General features: G+C 36.8%; 1 protein-coding gene across 7 annotated transcripts in view; it reads left to right on the forward strand.

The window, feature by feature from the left end:
* MYO6 (myosin VI) overlaps window positions 1-26,251 on the forward strand; it is a 157,367-nt gene that overhangs the window by 67,694 nt on the left and 63,422 nt on the right. For all 7 annotated transcript variants that reach the window (XM_086316879.1, XM_086316877.1, XM_086316880.1 and 4 more), the window contains exons 5-13: window positions 1,071-1,200; window positions 3,557-3,662; window positions 8,756-8,811; window positions 11,418-11,515; window positions 11,855-12,019; window positions 16,408-16,488; window positions 19,245-19,425; window positions 24,695-24,839; window positions 25,934-26,091. In XM_086316879.1, coding sequence (XP_086173005.1) covers window positions 1,071-1,200; window positions 3,557-3,662; window positions 8,756-8,811; window positions 11,418-11,515; window positions 11,855-12,019; window positions 16,408-16,488; window positions 19,245-19,425; window positions 24,695-24,839; window positions 25,934-26,091 — 1,120 coding nt within the window. The remainder of the gene's footprint in view (window positions 1-1,070; window positions 1,201-3,556; window positions 3,663-8,755; window positions 8,812-11,417; window positions 11,516-11,854; window positions 12,020-16,407; window positions 16,489-19,244; window positions 19,426-24,694; window positions 24,840-25,933; window positions 26,092-26,251) is intronic.

Consider the following 26,251-nt stretch of genomic DNA (forward strand, 5'->3'; position numbering starts at 1 on the left):
AGCAGTTCAGAATAGTTTGAGTTGGATATTTTTATACTTCTCATTGACCAGAATTGCCACCTTTCTCCCTTAGACATTTAACATTTTCCTTGGTTACTAAAGTCTCTCTTACTTTCCTTTCGTTTCCCATGGAAAGATTATTAACTGGAATTTATTTTTCACCCCACCCCAGGAAGCAGGTTTGAGAGCATTCACTGAATTTTAGATTAGCAGGCTGAGAGTTTGGGGTTTCCACATCATTTCCCTTCCATAGCTAGAACAGAAGAGAAAAAAATATGGTCCTGTATGCCCTAGTTTGGTCTGCAAACAAAAACCAATTGCTAAACCACAACTCTCTTTCTACCCACAAAGAATTTTATAAATCCTGTTGGTAGCATTTTGTTTTTCTTTTTGGTCTTTTGAAGCCACGGTGAAATTTCACATTTGAAAGGAAGCTTCATTGCTCATCAAACATTTGGCCCATCAGTGTTCTAGGCAATAGTTAGCATATGGTGTTTTGCAAAGGTCTGGGACCAAGTGGTCACTGCAGAGCTAAATCAATCCTAGGTTTTCAGTGACGGGCATAGACCTTGAGGGTTCCGTGATCTGTGCTACACTCTTCAGTGAAGAAAGTAGTCTAGACAAGGAGTACAGATAAGCAACATGCAGGCTGTAGGTATAGAGCAGATGTTGTAAGTGGAGTCAGCAGAAGGTGTCTGAGACAGAGGAGTAGAGGCTCAGCTCTGCGCACGTGGATCTGGTGGTGGTGTCTTGAACCTGGGAGGGAGGGTGGAAGGAGTGTGTTTCCTTTGATGCAAAGGGAGGTCAAGAGAGGCGATTTTGATTTTGGATGTGGCAAGTTTTAGATGCCTGTGGGATAAGAAGATGTAAATATTTATTAAGTGTTGAAGAAATATGGGTCCAACAGAGATCAGGGAATGTTGAGGGCTAGAAATGCAGATTTGGGAGTTCTAGTTACAGAGAGAATTGGGGGTGTCTACTTGCTGTATGTTCTTTCTTTTATGAGCTTTGTTTGATTTTAAATGAAAATAATAATTAGAAAATTTAATGTTTACGCTTTTCCCCCTTAGACCTATGTGGCCAACATTCTGATTGCAGTGAACCCATACTTTGACATACCTAAAATCTATTCTTCAGATTCAATAAAGTCGTACCAAGGAAAATCTCTTGGGACGATGCCACCCCATGTGTTTGCAATCGGTAAGTAATTTCGTTATATCTTAATTTTTATTTCAGTTGTACATACTCATTCAGTTTTTCTTTTGGATTAGTAAAAGACACCATGAATTGAATGTATGAAGGCCTGTGTGCACCTGACTGCGTCACTGTGTTAGGAGCGTGTCGCTCATACAGGGTGGGGAGGAATACTTTTGCTGCTGACTCATGGGGTGGTTGTACCTCGTTACCTTTGTTAAATGCCTGTGTTCTCTTAAGTGCATCTATCCAGTTGAAAGTAGGTCATAATAAAATGTGACCTAATGTTTTCGTTTGACTCCATCTTTATTTTTTTTCTCTCTCTTTTTTTTAAAATTTTATTTTATTTTTAAGCTTTACAAATTGTATTAGTTTTGCCAAATATCAAAATGAATCCGCCACAGGTACACATGTGTTCCCCATCCTGAACCCTCCTCCCTCCTCCCTCCCCATACCATCCCTCTGGGTCGTCCCAGTGCACCAGCCCCAAGCATCCAGTATCGTGCATCGAACCTGGACTGGCAGCTCGTTTCATACATGATATTATATGTGTTTCAATGCCATTCTCCCAAATCTTCCCACCCTCTCCCTCTCCCACAGAGTCCATAAGACTGTTCTATACATCAGTGTCTCTTTTGCTGTCTCGTACACAGGGTTATTGTTATCATCTTTCTAAATTCCATATATATGCGTTAGTATACTGTATTGGTGTTTTTCTTTCTGGCTTACTTCACTCTGTATAATAGGCTCCAGTTTCATCCACCTCATTAGAACTGATTCAAATGTATTTTTTTTAATGGCCGTTGACTCCATCTTTAAAGTGTCCTCCTTCCACAACTAAGAAGGAGGCCTAGACCATTTGCTCTTACTCTTACTTGTGAGCGTGTTACCTAGGCTAGAAGGGGGATGTGAGAACAAACACTTTCCCTGCCTTATCCCTCATCAGGGCATTTTAAATTGTAAAGGATGGACAGTGACACATGTTTCATATTTCTGGAGAATCTGCATGGAAGGGCAGCAGCATCTGTCTTTGCCTTTCTTGGGTACTGTCTCTCATCTCGAAGCACTTTAGCTCTGAAAAGCAGAGATAGAGTTGCTTGAGAGGCATCCCCCATAGCTGGTGACTACAAGTACAGAGATGTTAGCTAAGCCTTGAAATTCAGACATAACCAGCAGTTAAATTGTGACACGTTTTGGTTCAGGTTTTTAGCGCAGTTAGTTTCTCTTCGTACCTGTGTTTTGGCTTAACTGGGCTTCACCTCCAGATTTGGCTGCACATGTTCTGGGTGCTGCTAAGCAGAGTGAATATGTGCACCAAGTCCAGTGCAGCTGGTTCTATGATGCTCTGATGGGCATCTGCATGTGTTCTATCAGCTGGCGAAATGGTGAGCAGGTTCATCACTAGACAGAGTTATGTGTTTAAAATGTAGTTGCTTACTACTACTAAAAAGTGTTTACAACGATTCCACAGAATTGAGTGAAACAGATTGCTGATGAATTGGTCAAAGGGATGTGAACAGTCTTGCATGAGTTTGCATTGGGTCCTTAGGGAAAAAGCCATCTGTAGAGCCTTCTTCACTGGTACGGGTAGCACCTGCCTGGGGTGAGAAATAGCTGCCTTATAGGGCCCAACTTATCAGGACCTCACTTTTAATTAAATTTACTTTAATTTAGTCCACTTTAACAGAATCAAATTGTGCTCATCTTGTCTGCAAAGTCCAAAAGATACAGCTTAAATTGTTGGAGGATAATGAAGATAGTTAAAAATTGTATGTATAAATAATGGCATCTCTAAACAATTGAAAGCAGTTAATTTTTCCGTTTTTGAAATGTTGGTAAATTCTGCAAGATGTTTATGTTTAATGGTAGAATTACAGGAGGGAAAAAAAAGCACCACAGATCTGTTGTGCAGTTGTGTTTTCTTTTTTTCTCCAGCAGAAATTTTAGCTGCCAGATTTCTTAATTGTTAGCTTGTTACTTTTTGTTTAATTCTCTGGGGATGTCATTAGTTATGTATAGTGAGCATTTTTCATCTCTCTGAAAATATGTTCTGGTATTAGGAAAAGCTGAGCCACTGCTCATAATATGGAGACATTCTAGTGCAAATACAAGAGTTGTTTATTTGGATTTCATATCAGTTAGCTGTCAGGATAATTGTAGAGAATATTTAAAGTATATACTTATAGAGATGTTTTGAGTACTTTCAAATGATTTTATTTAAAAATTTTGGTAACTGTAAATACACATTTATAATTTCTTTGAGCGCAAGTGCTTTTTGTTAGTAAATGGACTTTCTATCATTTGGAAATTTTTATTTAATACTTTGTTCCTCACTAACAGTGTGGTATTCTTTTGTCTCCAGCTGATAAGGCTTTTCGAGACATGAAGGTGCTCAAGATGAGTCAGTCCATCATTGTATCTGGAGAATCAGGAGCTGGCAAAACGGAAAATACAAAATTTGTTCTAAGGTGAGGAATATTTAGCTGACCTAAAATGTTTTGAACAAGTTGGCTATTTTTAGTTGTGGTAAAAAATATACAGCATAAAATTTAGCATTTTCAATATTTCTAAGTGTACAGTTCAGTAGTGCTGAGTACATTCACATTGTTGTTCAGCCAATGTCCAGAACTTCTCATCTTGCAAAACTAAAATCCTATACCCTTTAAACAACTCTGCATTCCCCCTGACCAATCCAAATGCCAGGCAACCACTGTTCTTACTTCCTGCCTTTTTGATACTACTCTGGACACCTCATGTAGGTGAAATGTACAACTTTTTATTTTTCTGTGACTGGTTTTCCCCCATTAGCATGATGTCCTCAAAGTTCATCCATGTTGAGGCATGTGTTAGAATTTTCCTAATTTTTAAGGAGTAATATTCTGTCATGTTTATATATCACATCTGTTTATCCATTCACTCATCAGTGGGCACTGGGGTTGCTTCCGTCTCTTGATTCTTGTGAAGAGTGTTGCCTTGAACATGATATGAACAAAGAGTTACAAAGATCTCCTTGAGATTTGACCAGATTAACCTTGCATATTTTGCATGCTTTATGACATAGTTTGAAATGGTGGGCTCTGTTTCTGTTACAAAAACAGGCACCTTATGTGGAAGCTAAGCTGGAGATTTTTGAAATCTGGCTCTGACATGGTATTCTCAGGAGGATCCTAGAGGAGACCAGTGCTGGTTAGGCAAAGGGAAATCTCCAACCATTCCTTCAAAATCCAACCATTACATTCTGTTTTCAATATTCCTGCTATTAGAGTGGTCAGAATAATTTTTTACCTTAAGTTTATGATGACTGACCTTGTTTCTACCTCCCCGCAGCCCTCCTCCCAGTGTCAAAGATAAATATTTCTATGTGTAATGTATATCATATTTCAGATACAATAGTTGGTTAAAATCAGAATGTTCCCAAAGAGTTCTAAAAAAATAATGCTGATTTAGATGTCAAAAACCATCCAAATAGGATTTTAAATATCAGAAAAGCTATAATAGAATAGTAGGTACATTTAAATACAAATTTATAATATTTAAGTGAGCCATTCCAGTACATGATTCAGGTTTCAATGTTAGATGTGTTAAATAATATTAAAATTGGAAATATAGGCTGCCAGTTCAAGATGGCAGTATAGAAGGACATACACTCATCTCCTCCTGCAAGAGCACCAAACTTGCAGCAATTGTGGAAAAACCAGGCAGAAGGACATTGGAACCCACCAAAAAAGATACCCTATGTCCAGAGACAAAGAAGAAGCCACAGTGAGACAGTGGGAGGGGCACAATCACAAGAAAATAAAATCCCATTCCTGCCAGGTAGGTGACCCACAAACTGGAGAAAAATAATACTGAAGAAGTTCTCCCACTGTTGTGAAAGTTCTCAACACCACGTCAGGCTACCCAGCCTGGGGACCTGCCAAAGAGACTGGGAATCCCCAGAGAATCTGACCTTGAAGGCCAGGGGGATTTGATTATAGGACTTCCATGGGACTGGGGCAAACAGACTTCAGTCTTCGAGGGCACAAAGTCTCGCATGCACCAAGACCCAGAGGAAAGGAGCAGTGACCCCAGGGGAGATCGAACTAAAACGACCTGCTAGTGTTGGAGGGTCTCCTGTGGAGGTGTCAGTCGGCAAGGGCTCATCACAGAATCAGGAGCACTGACAGCTGCAGTCCTGGAAGGTCCCCCATGGCATAGCCCTCTTAGAGGTTACCATTAACCCTGCTCTAAAGTCCATGGACACCAGGGCTGGGTCTTCTTAGGCCAAACAACTATCAGGGAGGGAATGTAACTCCACCCATCAGCAGATAATTGGATTAAAGCTTTACTGAGCAAGGCCCTGCCCATCAGAGCAAGACCCAGCATTTCCCATCACCATTCCCTCCAATCAGGCGGCTTACACAAGCCTCTTAGCTTCCTCCATCAGAGGGCAGACAGAAGAAGCAAGAAGACACAGCAGCTAAAACAAAGACCACATTACAGGATGAAAAAGCAGAAAGTTGTGTTCCGGATGAAGGGACAGGATAAAACCCCAGAAAAACAACTAAATGAAGTGGAGATAGGCAACCTTCCAGAAAAAGAATTCAGAATAATGATAGTGAAGATGATCCAAGATATTGGGAAAACAGTGGAGAAGATGCAAGAAATGTTTACCAAAGATCTAGAAGAACAAACAAACAGATAAATAATACACTAGAAGGAATCAGTAACAGAATAGCTGAGGCAGAAGAATGGATAAATGACCTGGAAGACAGAATGATGGAAGTCACTGCCAGAAAACAGAAGATAGAAAAAAGAATGAAAAGAAATAAAGACAGCCTAAGAGACCTCTAGGACAACCTTAAAGACAACACCATTCACATTATAGGGGTCCCAGAAGAAGAAGAGAGAAAGGACCTGAGAAAATATTTGAAGACATAATAGCTGAAAATTTCCCCAACATGGGAAAGGAAATAGTCAACCAAGTCCAGGAACACAAAGAGTCCCAGGTAGGATAAGCACATAGTAATCACACTGACAAAAATTAAAGAAAAGATAAAATATTAAAAGGGAAAAATAACAAATAGCACACAAGGGAATTCCCATCAGGCTATCAGTTGATTTTTCAACAGAAACTCTGCAAGCCAGAAGGGAATGGCACGATACATTTAAAGTGATGAAGGGAAGAACCTACAACCAAGAATACTCTACCCAGCAAGACTCTCCTTCAGATTTGATGGAGAAATCAAAAGCTTTCCAGATAAGCAAAAGTTAAGAGAACTTAGCACCACCACATGAGCTTTGGCCTTAAGGTGGCTCCGAGGTTAAAGCATCTGCCTAAATGCGGGAGACTTGGGTTCGATCCCTGGGTTGGGAAGATCCCCTGGAGAAGGAAATGGCAACCCACTCCAGTATTCTTGCGTGGAGAATCCCATGGATGGAGGAGCCTGGTGGGCTACAGTCCATGGGGTTGCAAAGAGTCGAACACGACTGAGCTATTAACACTAACACTAACACTAACTAACACGAGCTTTACCACAATGCTAAAGGAACTTCTCTGGGCAGGAAACACAAGCAAGGAAAAGACCTACAGAAAATAAACCACAAACAATTAAGAAAACAGTAATAGGATCATAGATACTGATAATTACCTTAAATGTAAATAGATTAAATGCACCAACCGAAAGACATAGACTGGCTGGGCAGATGAAAACATGTATACATGTATACACTTCCACTTACGCATCATTCTGCTCGACTCCCCCAAATTGTATATAATTATTTTATAATGTTAGGTTAATCATGTTTCCATTATGACTTACAATTATTTTTTATTTTTTGTCTGGCTATTGATTGTGAAAACTGATAAACATCTTTTACTATTGCTATGTAACTATTACTCACTCAGTACTATTTGTATTATGATTGGTCAACAGAAAAATAATAGAACTCTATATCACCAGAACTATGGTTTAATAGAAAAACCTGTAATCACTTTAAAATCCAGATACATAGCAGAATTATCTTGGAATTTGTTGAAAAATACAAATGCCTAGATATTGCCTCTTTTTTCTCCAGAGCCCCAGATATGTTTCTAATAAGCAGCCATGTTTAAAAACAACTCTATTATATGATGATATATTATTTTTATCTAGTTCATTTCACTTTTTCTGTTTCATATTCAGTGCTCCCATTTCATTTAGTTTATGTTTTCCAGTTTTTCCACATCTTGTTTTTCTTTTGATGTTCTTTCTCAAGTCTTTAGCAAGTGTAGTAGAAAAGCTTTTATATAAATATATATATATATATAAATAATAGAGAAGGCAATGGCACCCCACTCCAGTACTCTTGCCTGGAAAATTCCATGGACAGAGGAGCCTGGTAGGCTGCAGTCCATGGGATCACTGAGAGTCGGACACAACTGAGTGACTTCACTTTCACTTTTCATTTTAATGCATTGGAGAAGGAAATGGCAGCCCACTCCAGTGTTCTTGCCTGGAGAATCCCAGGGACGGGGGAGCCTGGTGGGCTGCCATCTATGGGGTCGCACAGAGTCGGACACAACTGAAGTGACTTAGCAGCATATGTAAATAATATATATATTTCAGAAAACTTATGAATTTTTGCCTAAAAATTTTATGACAGTTTGATCCCTCTTAGTATCACTTAGTATGACTAGAATGCTAGATTTCTAATTAAAAAAATAGATATGCAATAAACAACAAAGGTTGACTTTATAGCAAAGGGAACTCTAGTCAATACACACTGAGGAAACCAGAAGGGAAAGAGACACGTGTACCCCACTGTTCATCGCAGCACCGTTTATAATAGCCAGGACATGGAAGCAACCTAGATGTCCATCAGCAGATGAATGGTTAAGAAAGCTATGGTACATATACACAATGGAGTATTACTCAGCCATTAAAAAGAATACATTGGAATCAGTTCTAATGAGGTGGATGAAACTGGAGCCTATTATACAGAGTGAAGTAAGCCAGAAAGAAAAACACCAATACAGTATACTAATGCATATATATGGAATTTAGAAAGATGGTAACAATAACCCTGTATACAAGACAGCAAAAGAGACACTGATGTATAGAACAGTCTTTTGGACTCTGTGGGAGAGGGAGAGGGTGGGATGATTTGGGAGAATGGCATTGAAATACGTATAATATCATATATGGAATGAGTCACCAGTCCAGGTTCAATGCACAGTACTGGATGCTTGGGGCTGGTGCACTGGGACGACCCAGAGGGATGGTATGGGGAGGGAGGAGGGAGGAGGGTTCAGGATGGGGAACACATGTATACATGTGGTGGATTCATTTCGATATTTGGCAAAACCAATACAATAGTGTAAAGTTTAAAAATAAAATATAAAAAAATAATCTATAATGGAAAATAATTTCAAAAATAATATGTATATATGTATAACTGAATCACCTTGCTATGCACTGGAATCATTGTAAATCAACTGTACTTCAATAAAATGTATAAAGAAAAATATTTTTAAAAAGCCATATAATGCATGCAATATCACTGTCATCTAACTTTTTTTTTTATCCTGTATTTTAAACAGGTATCTGACTGAATCCTATGGATCCGGTCAAGACATTGATGATAGAATTGTTGAAGGTGATAGAACTTTTTAAATTCTTATTTTTTATTGTTAGATATGTACTGAAATTAAGAAGAATCCTCTAAGTAGTCTGGAATGTTCTCACAGAGATCAGAAAACTCCAATCTCTTACAAATCTTTGCTCCGTTTTTATCTTGTCATTTACTTAATGTCGTTTTTCCCCTGACTCCATGTACACACTAAGAGGGCAGAGATTTTATAGATTCAGAATCCCTGGAATAGTACCTGATACATGGCATGTGCATTATCATTTATGGAGCTGTGAGTGAGTGAAAGGAATACATGAAGCCTTCTGGCCTCCTGTGCATTTTGTTGACCTTGTTTTAGTAAAGGAAAAAAGGAGAGGGTTATTTGGAATTGAGGTGCTGGGGGAAATCATTTTAACAAAAGAGTACACTTGGAAGGCAAGAGGCTGTATGTTGATTTCCTTAAGCAGTCAGTGTCTGTATACCCCTTAGACAGTCGTTCCATACCCTGTTTGGACTCTGCTGGTCCAGGCAAGTCTGCAGTAGCCTCTGGAGCACAGGTTCCTCTCTAGTCTCCCCTCCTCTAATCTATTCTCTGTGTGGAAGTTAGAATGATCTGTTTTGCTCTAAGCTCTTTATTGGCTTCATATGTCTCTCAGGGTTAAACCTTGCTCTTTGTGGCTAGGTACCTGCCTCTTCTGGTCTGATTGAGTCATTTTTCCTGTGAATCCTCATGCTTTAGTCACATTGGTCTCCTTGTAGTTCTTTGAGGTGTTTCAGGCCTCCTTGACACGTCCCTCACCACTTCCTCACTTTTTCCTACCAGACTGCTGCTGCTGCTGCTGCTAAGTCGCTTCAGTCGTGTCCGACTCTGTGCGACCCCACAGATGGCAGCTCACCAGGCTCCCCCATCCTACCAGACACTCAGTATTTAATAATGATGATGATATTGACATGTGTGGGGTCCATTAGGTGTTGTCTGATTTGCTTAAAATGGGTTACCTAACTTACATCTTCACAGAATACGAGGTAGGTAATGTTTTATCCCTGCTCCACAGATGAAAAACTAAGGTAAAAAGAGTCTAAGTGACTTTCTGAAGAGTAAATAGCTTATCAGTTGTGGAGAAGGGACATAAAGACAGACATCTTAATTGCATAATCTACTAAGTGCTCTTTTTAATACTCCTGACATTTAAAAAAAAAATTTTTAGTTGAACAAAGATTTGTCAGGAGCCTTCATGCATTTTACTAGATCATGGCAGGCAGAAGTTACATACACTTTTTCACAATTATGTAAAATATCCATGTACATGAATATAAATTCTACTCTAATAAACATTTTTAAAGTTTACATCAATAAGATTTTTCATATTTCTTGATATAAATAATTTTCTAATTTTATGTACAGTTCTCACTGAGGTATGGTGACACACCAAAGTATAATCGCAGTAAAGTGCCTTTAGTGAGAGAATTGTCGTTTAAAATTGAATGAGTAAATAAAAACAAATTAGGGATTAATTTAATGAAATACTAATCAATATTCCGACTTGATTATGTGAGGCACAGATTCACTTGTGAGTTGGATCTAAGCCTAGTTTCTGTCATGAGAACACACTGTGTGATGTGTAACAGGCTGTAGTTGAGGACCAGTGGAAAGGGTTATTCCACATTTTCCTCCAGCCCCTTATTGGAGGATAGTGTATGTTAACTGGCAGGACCATAGACATCTTGAAGTGACATACATGCTAACATTTCTTTCAGTTTTAGTACTTTCTTACTTATTTTAGCAAGTGAAGCAACCTAGGAGTGATCTTTAACTGGATTTGGAGACTAGTTAAGCTTTCTACTGTGGACAGACAAAGAGAGATGGACTTTAGACTATTTCATAACAAATATTCGAGCAATAAACATATGAAGCAGTTTATGAGGTTGTTGAAGGAATGTGTGAGTAAAAGTGACACTAATCTGGTATAATTATAGTTGAGACTATGGGGAGTACATGAATGGACTCTAGTAACTCAGTAGTGTAGAGTGTATGTGTGTGTGAGAGAGACATTCTAAAATGAAGACAATTAAAATTTTACATTTGTTCATTGGTATTTCAAAAATTATTGTTCTGAGAACCTTTTGTAGGTAATTCTATAAACTGAATTTGTTAGGTTTTGTTGGATGTGCATGTATGTTAAATCTGGAGGTTATGTTAATATATATATTTAAAAGTAGGTGAACTAATAACATTTTGCCTGTATTTTATCATAGGAGGTTTGCTGTTTTCTGCTCATGTAGGGCTGATGTGGAAACTATAAAAATATTTAGAGAGTAATTTTTAAAGTTGAGCTATAAATTTTGTAATCTAATGACTTTTGAAAATTTCATCTTTGTCATAACACTTATATTTTCTTTTGATAAATTTTGAATAAATTTTCCATCTCTTGTACTTTAATAGGGCCTGACATAAGGGGAGTCAAGAAATATTTGTGGGATTTGACATTACAAGTGAATTCATTCATGTTAGTTTTTCGAGAATATTTTTCTAGTTATATGTATTTATTAATAAATGGAAACACTATGTATATTACTTTGTAATTTTCCTTCATGTTAATTTTTATGGCATATTTTCATTTCTTTTTTAATAGCTAACCCACTCTTAGAAGCTTTTGGAAATGCAAAGACTGTTCGCAACAATAATAGTAGTCGATTTGGGAAATTTGTAGAAATACATTTCAATGAAAAGGTAAGTGAGAGTGAGTTTTGGGTTAATATATTTGGGAAGTGTTTTTGGAAAAAGCAAAAGGTCTTGATAGAATTGGTAGTGTACTTGAACTCATGGCAAATATGTTAAAATTTTTCTCTTACTATTAGATATTTGGGAGAATATATATGTTCACTGTGATCTCTGTAAATTCTAAAGCTTATGTTTTTTTAATAGTTATGTGTTTTTCCCCTTTATTTGATAAATATTGCAACCTCTTTGATAGACAAATGGTTATTAGGAAAGATAGTTTGACACTGGTAGGTTATACTTTAAGACTTCAGATGCAAAACCATAATTTCTCTCTGTTTTGTTTTCTAGAGTTCAGTTGTTGGAGGATTTGTTTCACATTATCTTCTAGAGAAATCTAGGATCTGTGTTCAAGGCAAAGAGGAAAGGAATTATCATATCTTTTATAGGTTATGTGCTGGTGCTTCTGAAGATATTAGGGAAAGACTTCATTTGAGCTCTCCAGATAATTTTCGGGTAGGTTGGATGAAAAGAAATTTCATACAGTTTTTGCAAATTGAATTGTCTTCTATTCTAAAACTTAATTCAGTGGATTTTGATGTCTAGTTACATATAACTTACCTTAAGTTCAGTGTATTGTGAATAGAGTGACTTCTGTAATAAGTGGATCTGTATGGAGGTTTACTGCTCAGTTTATAACACTATATGAGAAGATACATAATGGAGTAGATAAAAGGAAGGATGCTAAACCAGTTATATCAATTGGTTATCAATTTATCTTCAGTAAGTAGTTTATGATAGTTCTGTAATGCTAGCTTTACAGTTACCTTTGACTTACTTACAAAAAAAAAGTTTGACCACTGAATTAATATTAATAAAAGATCCCTACTTGTCTTCCTTAATTCATTTCAACAAATATTTATTGCTTACCCTTTGGGTACCAGGATTGTGACATAGTTAAAAAGATAAATGATACACAGTTCCTGCTTCTGAGCAATTTAGAAACTGGTGGAAAACATGCACACAATTTTGACTGATACGTTAAATGAGTGAGAGAGATGCATAGGAAACTGATAATTTTGGAAAAAACCTTACTGGAACGATTGATGCTTGATCAGAATCCTGAGGAATTTTCAGGTATTAATTAGAGGAGGAAACATGCAAAGGGTATTCCTGGTAGATGCGAAAAGATAAACAAAGAAAGGCAAGAAATAGCTTAAAGCAAAGGACAGGAAGAATGGGAGTTGAAGCTAGAGAGTTTGGTCTTTTTTCTGTAGTTAGTAAAGAGTGGTTAAAGGGTGTTAGGAAGAAAGTTGGATATCAGATCTGTACTTAACTTCAGGTTTAGTATGGAAGATAGCTTTAAGCGGGGGGTGGGATGGGGTGGTAGAGGAGGGGATGGAGATAAATTGCAACCATGGATAAGTGAGTTGGGAACCTGTCGGTGACATAGCAGTTACTCAGTGCCTGAATTTGGTTTAGCGATGGCAGGGTTACTGAGGAGAGGATATGTGAAACAGGAGGTAAAATTGACATGACTTGGAGACTGAATTAGGTAAGGAGAAGGCGGAGTCTGAAATTATTTTCCAGGATTTGATTAGGATAACTGGGTGGCTATAAATACCATGTTGGGGCCAGATGGAAGATTTGTGGTGTGTAGGATGCGTCCAGTTTTGGAGTCTGTGGAATATCCAAGTGGAGCTGTTCAGAAGACTGTTGGGTGGGATAAGATCAGGTCAGAGCTGTGGGGATAGGTTTGTGAGATGTCAGTACACTGATGATAGTTAGAACTGTGAGAGTGAGGAGATGAGATTGTGCAGAGAGATTGCATAATGTAGAATAGCATGTGCCAAGATCCAAACTCTAGAGGTAAAGAGGATGAGTAAGACGAGCTGTCTAAGAAAGGAAGCCCAAGTGGAGTTGTGAGAGAAGCATGAGGAAATCAGGAATGCCAAGGATCACAAGTCAGTGTTCAGTTTCAGGAAGTGGTGACTGGGAGTGGTTAGTGTAATTTACAAGTTCGCAGCTGGAAAATGGCATCCCTATTTGGGACCTGAGAATCGTGGGGGGCAAGTCGGAAGTGCAGTGGGTGTAAAGTTCTCCAGGTGATTCTCATAGTCCTTTTTGGCCAGTAGTCCTCCACTTGAGAATCATGACACACATTTATATTTAATGATTGTTCTGTGTGTGTGTTTGCAACCTGGCTTCTCTTTATTACTTCAGTCAATTTCTTTTAATGTATATTTGGACATTTAAAAACTCTGTTGTTCTAAAATGCTGTATAACTGCATCTGTGTATGTAGTTCTGCAATGTTTAATCTTCTCCAGTGGTGGTGGTGGTGGTGGTGGTGGTGTAGTCGCTAAGTCATGTCCGACTCCTGTGACCCCACGGACTGTAGCCCTCCTGGCTTCTCTGACCATCGGATTCTCCAGGCGAGAATACTGGCGTGGGTTGCCGTTTCCTTCCCTAGGGGATCTTCCAACCCAGGAATTGAACCCAGGTCTCCTGCATTGCAGGCAGATTCTTTACCAGCTGAGCTATGAGGGAAGCCTTTAACCTTCTCTAGAACTCACCAAATTAATTGGAATTTGTTAGTTGCCCACAGTATCTTGATGACAGTAGAAGAGGCATTTCTCTACAGTGACTTTTAGAAAAAGACTATAAATTAATATGACTCACATGGAATTTAATAATGTTGATGTGGCTTTGTCAACACGGAGTTAAGGATAAAGTGACATGCCTGTTGTCTTAACACAGTGTTTCCTTCTACTTGGGGGCTTGGGAACGTGGTTTCTGTGTCTCAGAATGTAGTCTTTCCTGGCACAAGGAAAGCCACCCCAAGAGGGCGGCCTCTGAAACACTTTATCAGGTCAGAGTTTCCTGTCCCTGTGGCGTGACCTAGGGGCATGATTTCCTCTTACAAGGGAGTCCTTTTGGTGGTAAGAGGAAAACTAGAGGAACAGCATTAGCTCTTACTTAAAAACATCTGCCGTCTTGGATCTTCCTCTCTGGCAGGTGGACATGCATCTCTATATTCCTTCCCCCAAATTATCCTGCCTTAGAGTGACTTCGAGTCTTGGTCACTTCATCAGGTTTTTCTCTGGTTTAGTTTAGGCCTCGAATTATAACTCGGGGATAAAGTTGTAAAGACAAAGGAGAAACTGCAGTAGAGTGAACACTCCCCCCGCCCCCCAGATTTTTTCGTCACTGCTGTATACAAATTAGTGACTCTATCCAAATCAGTATACAAAGAATTGTTGAATTACATCTGTTCAAAAACATCCATATTAACTACACATGTATTTTAGAAAATAAAAGGTTAAAAATGCTTGCATTATTCAAAAATTTGAAATATTTTTGCACATGTTCCATGGAAGCGTTCATTATAGTCATGCAGGGATCTTTGAATATAAGTAAGGCTTGGATAGAATGAGAATGGGTGACTAGAATAGTTACAGCTTTCTAGTTACAGAAAAGTTAGAAGAAACACGTATTGTTCTTAGATTTTAATATTAAGTCCATCTGTCCAGAAACCTAGTACTTGATAAAAACAGTTGCAGTAGGTGGATAAAATTCTTGCTAGCAAAGAAAACATTAGTTTTGGGTCCATATAGTTAAGCTACTATTATCCTACTAAATAAAAGAGCTCTTTTTTGAAAGTCAGTTGAAAATGCTTACCAGTATTATCCCTTTTATTTTATTCTTTCCCTCAAGATTTTAGTCTGCAAAGAAAAATTCATTGGATATTATTTTCTGGTTTTAACTGTATTTTAATATTTCATTATAATGGTGGGAGATAATGCGTTGATTATCTTCAGTATTTATCCCTAAATCATTCAATTTACTGTAAATTTTTTCTTGGTATCTGTATAATTTAATCTTGGAATTCATGTCATGGGAGAGTAGAATCCTGCTGCTAAGTCACTTCAGTCGTGTCCGGCTCTGTGTGACCCCGTAGACAGCAGCCCACCAGGCTCCCCCATCCCTGGGATCCTCCAGGGAAGAACACTGGAGTGGGTTGCCATTTCCTTCTCCAATGCATGAAAGTGAAAAGTGAAAGTGAGGTCGCTCAGTCATGTCTGACTCTTTTCGACCCCATGGACTGCAGCCCACCAGGCTCCTCTGTCCATGGGATTTTCCAGGCAAGAGTACTGGAGTGGGGTGCCATTGCCTTCTCCCTAGTGACCTGATTTAAGAAAAGCTGAGATGTTTAAACAATTTTCTCATCCTGTTCCCTGTGCTCTTCCTTCCTGAACAACCCCCACCTGTTAATTGTGGGTAATAGATTCTGCTGAAGACCAGTACATTATTTTCTTTTCATTTGTTTGCTTTGTTCTGGGTTTTCAAAGCACTTAATCTTAAATTCTGGGCAGGGAAGTAAATCATTGAGGTAAAAGCTGAAATTGTTATTTGAATACCTGTGAAGGTTCATAAAGCAAATGTAATTTATGTACAGTTAGTGTTAACTGTTGGTCAGTCTGATCTGATGAAAGGCATGTTTTGAAGGACTGATTGTAAAAACCAGAAATTAAGAAACTCAAGGATATTATTTGTTAATTGTTCAGAATTTAAAGTATTATTCAAAATATTAAACCACAGTGTGGGTCAAATCTTGTAAAGATTTAAAATTGCTCCCTTTTAAAAGTAGGAAAGCTTTGTGGTACTGTTTTTTTTCTGTTAATCATTTAATTCAACTTTCAGATTAAGAGTTTTACCATCCCTGGTTTGATTAATAGAAGTAAAGTGTTTATGATGTACAGAAGTACTGATTTTAATTGAGAGATTAAATGATAATCAGGTTATGTGTAGAAATGGTTAGTACTTTTGGATAGATTGTGTTTGCCTTTGTGTTGTTTTCCTGTGGATAATATTGTTAATGATATTTTAAATTTCTTTGTCATAGTATTTAAACCGAGGCTGCACTAGATACTTTGCTAACAAAGAAACTGACAAACAGATTTTACAGAACCGAAAAACTCCTGAGGTAAAGTAGACTGTTAAAACAAATTATAATCTTTAATGCAAAAAAATTGTGCTGAAAGATACATTCTGTTTTTATTCTGAAGCCCAAGTAAGATTTCTTACTTTAGGCTTATGCATAAAAAACCTTCACAGTCACTCACGCTTCTCTCGCCCTGAAACACTTTATTCCTCTTTTGCTATCTCTAGAAGCTGCAGGTTCTGGGTCTTCTTGGTGGGACCTCAGTGCACTTTTTTTCCTGTTATTTTCCAAACATGAGTGTATCAAATTGCCTAAAAATCCTTTGCTAACAGCTTTGAAACTTACTCTCATATTAACCATTAGGATTAAATATAAAATATGCTCTTTATAATTTATTATCTGTGTCAAGGCTGAAATGAGCTTTGATGTACACAAAGAGTGAGCATTGTTGTGAACTAGTTCTTATGTGTTATTGTGATATTTCTCTTTAAAGCAGCATGTTTCTGTAATTTATTATGAAAAGTTTAGTTTTATGTGTAACTTTTACTAAATTATTGTATTTCTAGGATTAATTAAATATAATTATACCATTAAACATTACTTTTTTTTTTATTCTTTTTTTTATATTTTTTTTAAATTTTATTTTATTTTTCAACTTTACAATATTGTATTGGTTTTGCCATATATCAAAATGAATCCGCCACAGGTATGTAAGCATTACTTTAAAAGCATAAAATCCTTAATCTAAAAATCTACAACCTTTATAAATTTTATTAAGTGGTAAGTGGTATGAAGGTGTAGCTACTCAGGCAGCTTAAATTATGAAATACTAAGTCAGGATTAATTATAGGGACTAGTTAATATTGTCTTTATTAATTTTTTAAAAAGATTTGAGTGTGTAATTGAACAAAATTTTATTATATTCAGTTTTTAATGTCTCTGCATTTGAGTTAGATGCATTTGAGTGAGTTAGATGTTTTTGACTACTTTCAAGATAGTGAGGATTATATCTTTAATATATTCATAGAAAAGAATAGAAAACAAATAAAAATCCCCATTATTTTGAATTCTAAACAGATGAGTCTGCAGTTAATGTTTGTTTAAATTGATATTTTATTTATTATTTTAGATACAGATGTCTGAATTATAAATTGTAAACATCCATGGTAGAGACTTTAAGAAATGACATTATTACTTATTACAGTATTCTCTTTTGTTATGATAATCTATCTTTTTACAAGGTACCATTGAAATACAGAAATTGTATTACTTTCACTAAGATAATTGGGACATTCCCTAGTGGGATATTGCTGCTATCCCAAAGCTAAAAAACACATACATATATATACTTAATCTTCTGGCGTGGGAAAGACTGAGTGGAGAGGAAAGAAGACTATTATTTTACTTTCCAAAGAATATTGCACTGTTTGTACTCTCTTAAGAAGAAAATGTTCACTTTCTGATTCTAGAGTCACCATACATTGTTAAGAATCTTATTCACATTATTGAGTTTATATATAAAAATATGTAAGTGACTAATGGATTTAATATGTTTAAATTACTTTTTATTGTTTTCTGTATCAGGAGGATGAGGTGATCATTTTGACTATTCAGAATTCTTTGCCTAGTTCCATTGGCGTGTCTTTAAGCTGTGTGTAATTTTTAGGAGAATGCAGTATTTTTAGTCTGCTATAATAGCAATATATTCACAGACATTTGATTAGAAACAGTTTGCAAGTGAAGTAACTGATCAATTGCAAGACTAAAAATTCTGCATGATATGTGTTTTCTTTTAAATTTGGCTGCATGTTGTTGTTTGCTTCTTTGAAAAATAAAATTAAATTTCTTTGTCTAGACATTTTCCAGAAATTTTACACATGCATAATTTAACATTTTAAAGACTGTGGAAAGGCAGCTACAACTTGAGCTGGGAAGCAGTTGGCAACCCGGAGGAAAAAAAGACTCTCCTAGGGATGTCTAGAATGGCCAGTTAATTCCGACACTGTTACCTCATGTTTAATTTTGCTTATTTATTCTCAAGTTCTGGAAAATTGCTAGTCCAGTCTTTCTGTGTCCAGTAACTTTTGTTTTTCCTCCTTCTAGTTTCTGCAGGGCTGACTTTTCTTCCTTTTTCTGAGTTTATTATAGGTTCTAGTAAAGAACACATTAGATGAACATTCTTTTAAGAAAGAAAGCAAATTTTCTCTTCCATTTTTTCTGAAATGTTTTCAGTCATTGTGTGAATTCTTAGCATAAGCATAATGCTTACTAATATACTTTACCTCATATATACTAATAGATAAAGGCTTAAAAATTAATTCCCAGGCCATGAAAATTGTTGTTAGACTTTCCACTGTTCACTGCTTTTGAATACTGGTACAGCTCAGATTTAAACTTTTTTGACAGTTTTTTAAAACTTCAGTTTTTTTTGATCTTTGGTTTTATGTTGATTCAACCACTGATATTTCCTTCATTTTCACTCAATTTATATATTTATATAGTATCTTATCTTTAGAGTTAAAACTGTAATTAAATTGGAAAACATCTCATTGCATTTTTGACTGAAATTTTTATGGAGACAGGTGTAGATTCACACATCATTGAAAGAAATAATATATAGAGCCTGTGTACACTTTGCCCAGTCATTCAGTTTTTGAATGTGTTGAAACACTAAAGTTTTCTGAATGACACATTTTATTTTTGCATGTTACATAGAGCGTTAGTAGACCTTGTGTAGTTGTGTTGGTGATACTTAAGCAGTGTAGACCACAGGTAATTGATGTCTTCTTGTTTTGTAGCATCTTAAGGCAGGTTCCTTGAAAGATCCTTTGTTGGATGACCATGGAGATTTTGTTAGAATGTGCACAGCCATGAAAAAGATTGGCTTGGATGATGAAGAAAAGCTTGATCTGTTCCGGGTAGTAGCTGGGGTCCTGCACCTTGGGAATATTGATTTTGAGGAAGCTGGCAGCACTTCAGGTTGTTTTTCTTTTGTGTGTGATCTTTTTGTTTTGTTTTAAAAAGAAGTAAAATTCGAAGTTCTGTTATTTAATTGTATATGTACCTTGACTCTGTGCTAGTTTGTTAATCCCCTGCATTTCCAGACTACATTGTGTCACATGATGAAACTTGCAACTGAAGGGTGCTGCATTTTTGGTTATTGTGAGATTTGTTTTTGAATAAATCAGTGATACTGGTGAGGAATAAACTCATTTTATGAAGGATAAGTAACTGACTACTAGGGTCATATTTGGATAAATTTTTGGACTGATGATAGTCTTTTCCAATAAGTGAACAGAATAATCCTCTACTATCTTTTAAGGTATTTTGATATTTTTTCTGGTTCACTGATCTAAACTTAGATTAGTTAGTTAGGATAATTGAGTATGTAAAAGCCCATATACATTATTATCGGAAATGAAAACAAGTTAAACTTGATGCACATTGAAAAAGCATTTAAATGCCTTCATGATACAACTTTTCAGCCATATTGTTTCAGTGTCTATGTAAATACCAAGGCTTCCCTGGTGGCTCAGATGGTAAAGAAATCTGCCTGCAATGCAGGAGACCCAGATTCAACCCCTGGGTTGGGCAGATCCCCTGGAGAAAGGAATGGCTGCTCACTCCAGTATTCTTGCCTGGAGAATTCCATGGACAGAGGAGCCTGGTGGGCTACAGTCCATGGGGTTGCAAGGAGTCGGACATGACTGAGCAACTAACTCTTTGTATGATCTTAAGTTTGATCCATGAATGCGGGGGTTGGCTTATGATCAAATCTGACTAGCTGCCTGTTTTTGTTTTGTAAATAAAGTTTTATTAGAATACACAAAGGCATTTATTTATGTCTTATCCATGCCAGCTTTCATGCTGCAGTGGCAGAGTTGGGTAGTTGTGACAAAGACTGCCTGGCCGGCAAAGCCTAAAACCTCATACTTTAGAGGAAAAGATTGTTGATTCCTGCATACATACATTGTTTTAAAAACATCAAAAGCACCATGTAACACAGTGATCAGTAATGTGGGCCTTAGGGTCAGATCCCAGAAGCTTTGTAAACCTTGACTTTTTCACTCATAAAATAATGAAGAGATAATCCCCAAGGGAAGTGTTTTTAAAGTACAGTTACCTTAGCAGTAGTAGGAGGGGGCACAAGAGGAAGGAAGAACATTAAAAAAGGAATGTGTCTGCTACGTGTAAGACCCTTCATATATTGTGTTTCATTGTAAACATCATAGTCATAATCTGAACTTAATAAAGATAATGAGATAGAGGATATTATCTCTGTTTTACAGAAGTAGGACCTTTGAGAAGTTTAAGTAGTATGGTCACTAGTGAAGTTGTAGGTATGAGAGCTGGTTCTCCTCACATTTGACTAACTCCGGTGTGTGCGATAACTGCCCCTCATTGCCCTCTGTCACTGAACTTTCTGAGCAGATGAAAGTCGACAGTCTTAATGGCTTTCAGACTGAGTGTCTGTGAGTCTGTGACTGCAGCATCAGATGACAGAGTATGGTATGTAAGAGTACGTTGTCTAGGGCTAATCTGTTCACCGTGTGTTACCTGCCTATGTGATCTGGGGCAGGAACTTAACCTCTCTGAGTCTCGGTTTCCTCACCTGTAAAGTGGGAATAATAAATACCAGGTCCAACCTCATGTCGTAAAGAGGAATAAATGAGTTGAATATTTGTAGAATGATGCAAATACTTATGCCTGCCATGTAGTAATCACTGTGTTTTTAATTCATAAGTAAAATAAAAATAGTGATTAATCCCAGTTTAAAATGAAACAAGCAAAAAGAAAAACCAGACAATATCAGGTATATACTTAGTATGCATTAAAATTTGTATTAGTTTTTTTTTTGAGGGATTTGAAAATGTAATGAATGTTGGAGTACATTTTCGTTTGCTCTGTGGCATCATTATACCAAGGGAGCATGCAGGAATTCCAAGTATTAATAATATCCAAAAATGTTTAGTTAATGCACACTTTGGAAATATTGCTTGTTTGAAGTGATAGGTGGCATGTTCACACACCTCGTGTTATTACCCTGTGGCGCAGGTGTACACAGAGAATCATGAATGTGGGTCTAGTTAGTTGAAAAGCATTTAATTGTCAAAAGGCACTTAGTAGATATTTACATTGTCTTTTATTTTTCTTCTCTAACTTCCTTCTGTTGAAGGGAAAATGAGGAGAAAGCAGAGCAGATTGGAATGAGGGAATAAATCAAAAGAATTAATAAACTAAGTCTTTTTTATTTTAATAGCTAAGATTTTATTATATTAATCTTCATCGTTCCTATAATCCTTCCTGTAGATTCAGATGATTTCTTTCTAGTTAGAATTTATTTTTTCCTGTCTCAGAGAGCTCAATTTTGGCATGACCTTGCAATTTGAAAAAGCTCTGGATATTTTGTAATTATTTTATCAGAAAATTTATTCTTTAGTAAATATGGTGACAGCTCCCATTGCTATTTAGAAGTTTGTACTTGATGGAAATGCAAAAAATACCTATTGGGACTTCATATGTTTTTAAAATTCCACATAACGAAATATACGTTATTATAAGAACAATTGTAAAAAATTGTTCAAAGAAGTTCATTTTTAGAAGGTGTGACATGAAAGCCTTACGTTATTTTATAGTGGTTTTTTTTTTGCATTTTTGAAACTTTTAATGTTTTAAAAAACTTTTAATTTACTAGCATAAATATTTTATGCTGCTGCTGCTTCTGCTAAGTCGCTTCAGTTGTGTCCCAACTCTGTGAGACACCACAGATGGTAGCCCACCAGGCTCCCCCAAGGTCCCTGGGATTCTTCAGGCAAGAATACCAGAGTGGGTTGTCATTTCCTTCTCCAGTGCATGAAAGTGAAAAGTCAAAGTGAAGTCGCACAGTTGTGTCTGACTCTTAGCGACCTCATGGACTGCAGCCTACCAGGCTCCTCCATTCATGGGATTTTCCAGGCAAACTTTGCAAAACAGTTAAAAAAAGAAGCATTGAAATGAATTGATCAGTTATTGGTGGTAAATTTTTTGAGTTATGTAATTTTAGATCATGTGTATGTGTGTACAAACTAGTAGTAATTTTATTTTCCTGGAATTAAAGGTTTAATATGTCTTCTAAGTATTCCTCTTCCCTTATTGTTTTTTCCCGCTTTATTTAAACAATTTGTATTGAGTTGCACAATAATCACTCTAATCAGTTTTAGAACATTGTCATCACTCCAGAAGGAACTCCATAGCCTTCAGTAGTTACTCCCCAACCCTCCCGAATACCCAGCCTTTAGGCAGCCACTGTTCTACATTGTCTCTGTCAACTGGGTGCTTCATATAAATGAAATCGAACAATATGGGCTCTTTTGTGACTAGTTTCTTTCACTTAACATAGTGTTTTCAAGGTTCATTCATGTTTAAACATCTGTCAGTACATCATTTCTTTTTTTGCTGACTAGTACTTCATTGCACGGATATATACCACATTTTATCCATTTGTCATTTGAGGAACTTTTAGGTTGCTTCGACCTTTGGCTGTTATGAATATTGCTACTGTAAACATTCATGTGCAGGTTTTTGTGTGCGTATATATTTTCATTTCTCTGTGTGTATGCCTAGGAGTGGAATTGCAGAGTCATATGGTAATTCTATATTTAACCTTTAGAGGAATTATTGATTTTCAAAGTAACTGAATCGTTGTACGTTCTCACCACTCTAGTACATGCAAAGTGCTGCCTCATTGTGGTTTTTATTTGCATTTTCCTGATGGATCAAGCTGCTGAGCATTTTTTCATGATTTTATTGGCCATTTGTGTATCTTTTTTTTGAGAAATGACTGCTTGTATTCTTTACTCATTTATTTGATTGCCTTTTAAAAATTCACTTGTAAAAATTTTTAAGTATATTCTGAATATAAGTTCCTTATCAGATATATAATTTGCAAATATTTTCTCATATTCTGTGATTTGTCTTTTAAATTTTTGATAATGTTCTTTGAAACGTAAAAGGTTTTCACTTTGATGAAATTCAGTTTGCACATTATTTTCTTTTGTTGCTTATGGTGCCATATCTAGGAAACCAGCCTAGTCCAAGATCATATGGATTTATGTCTGAATTCTTCTAAGAGAATTGTGTTAACTCTTACCTTGAAGTCTTTGAGTTTATTTCTTTGTATGGTATGAAGTAGGAATCCAGCTACGTTCTTTTGCCTGTGGACGTCCAGTTGTCCAATGCCATTTGTTTGAAATGCAATTCTTTCCTCAATGAATTGTCTTGACAACCCCTTATTCATATGAGATCTCATAGTCTATTTCCCCTGAGACCAGTCTGTTAAATAGTTTATCTATTTGTCATGATATAATTCTCATATGATTACATGCATTCTTTGTAATTTTGAAATTAGATAGTCTTAAATGAATCATTTATACAGTCCTAAAATATTAATTATTTTATTATTATTAATAAGACGATAATTATATGTGCTTATTATGCACCAGACGCTCTTCCGAGCAATTCACGTATCCACCCTTACTAGTCTTCATAACAACCTTATTAGATTGATACAGTTACTATCCTTATTATATGGGTGAGGAAACTAAGCATAATAAGTAACTCATTCAAGGTCACACAACTAGTAAATTCTAGAGCCATAACAGCCCGGAGTCTAAAGCACTATTGTATGCTGTCTTTCTATAAGAAGCATTTTGAAACAGCCTCAATAAATAGGAACCTGTAGATATGATGTTCAGAAAAAATAGCCGTGGCCGCCTTACCCTCCTCCTTTGTCCCCGAGTGTCACCAGCACATGCACGTGTGCACACTCACACCTGCCCCTAGACAAACATCCACACCCACACTGACATCAAGACGTTTACCACTGAAATTACTCCTTAACGTTTTCTGCAGTCATGAGAGTTTTAGTGATAAGGCATTCTGTTACTCCAGAGATTTAATATATTAACAAGGTTTGTAATCTATCATTAGTAATATTTCCCTTGCAGGGTCATGGAAAATGAAACCCTGACAGGTTAAAATTTTGGCGGGCTGAAAGGATTGTGTCATGGGCTGCCCTGAATGAGTTGCCCAGTGACCTTGGCAGTATGAGTGTCTGACAAGGGTGGGGAACGAGGGAGGTGAAATTAAAAGTCACAAATAAGCCTTGTCTTATTCATAGCTGTGTCAGTGAAGTGTATTTCCTAAGAAATGCCTCTTGAAAATCTCATGTAATGTTTATTAATTGCAAATTAAAATGTGTTTTCGTTAGGTGGTTGTAATCTGAAGAATAAATCTACTCAGTCATTGGAATATTGTGCTGAATTACTGGGTCTGGATCAAGATGATCTTCGTGTAAGTTTAACTACAAGAGTCATGCTGACAACAGCAGGGGGCACCAAAGGAACAGTGATAAAGTAAGTTCCCTGCTCACTGCTCCTTGCAAGTCCTGCCTTGTGAGGGAAAAGCCAGATCCTGTCTCTGTTCCTTGCTGAGTAAGGCAAAGGAGTGTGTCAAACCATTTCAATAAATTTAAAAAGTAAGGATAAAAAAAGCCCTTTTAGCTACACAGAAAATCCTGTAACTTACTTTCAGAAATATTAGCAAGGTATGTTTAGCCTGGTTCTCTGCTAAGCTAATTCCCAATTATTGCTATGATGAAGAAAATCTGTGCCTGCAGTAGCATGGTCCTTCAGAGACATTTCTGGAGGCCACGGGAAGGCTGGTAGAAGCCCCGGCTGTGGTCCTCTGCTCCATTTCCCCTGTGTGCTAAAGCAGTTCTATGTTTTATGGATGGAGTGTCCACATAAGAGTCCCTTTAGGAAAGGGTTCTTCTGCAAGAAATATACGTTGGGAAACCACTGTTCAGAAGAGATTGAAGTATTAGTCTGACCTGAATGACTTTCAAGATGTCTTTCGAAGTTTTATCATTTTTTCTGGTGTTCCCAAGGTGCCTCATGCTTTACAACAGCATTTGGCACAGTGTCTGGAAGTTCTTTTGTGTGGCACTCTCTTCATTGGACCGTGTATGTATCTACAGCGTCTGATGCTGTTATGCCGTGTAGTTAATTAATACTTAGATGAAAGAGTACAGTTGGACAGTTTGGATTTTAAGATCAACTTTTTTTCCTTAAGCAGTGTTAACAAATTACTGAACTTTAAAGTTGTCTGGAATTAAACACAGTTTCTTTTGCATTTAAGAAAGTCACCTGGAAGATTATTCCTCTGAATAAATTTCTTGTGTATTCAGCATGTACCGTGAGGTATAAAATTAAGGTTAAAAAGATGTTTTGAGCCTAATATTCTTTTACTCAATAATAGGTCTTTAATTATAGATAATTCTCCTGTAGTATTTTACTTGGCCCTATTTGTTTGTTTTCATTCACAACTGACATTTTGTAGCTGTTTATTTTCTCCTTCGCGTTGACTGTGCTCAGCTCTTGGGAACCTGGTGTTGTTTCCATAACGTATTACTAGGAAGAATTTCTGTTGACTCGGTCTTCTTTTACAGGGTACCCCTGAAAGTGGAACAGGCAAACAATGCCCGGGATGCCCTGGCAAAGACCGTCTATAGCCATCTTTTTGATCATGTGGTCAACAGAGTGAACCAGTGTTTTCCTTTTGAAACATCATCCTATTTTATTGGAGTCCTGGATATTGCTGGGTTTGGTAAATATAGTTTTGTTTGTGAGTTTGTATCTGTTTGATATTTTTACACTGAGTTTTTCCACACATGATTACAATTTTAAAAGCCTTTTTTCCCTGTAGTACCTTTTACTTAATGTATTTCCAGTTATGTGTCCATACTATCATTTCACTTCATAATATG

Source organism: Bos grunniens, chromosome 9, assembly GCF_055505025.1.
Source record: "Bos grunniens cultivar Pamir isolate PY7600 chromosome 9, Bosgru_T2T1.0, whole genome shotgun sequence".
NCBI lineage: Eukaryota > Metazoa > Chordata > Mammalia > Artiodactyla > Bovidae > Bos > Bos grunniens.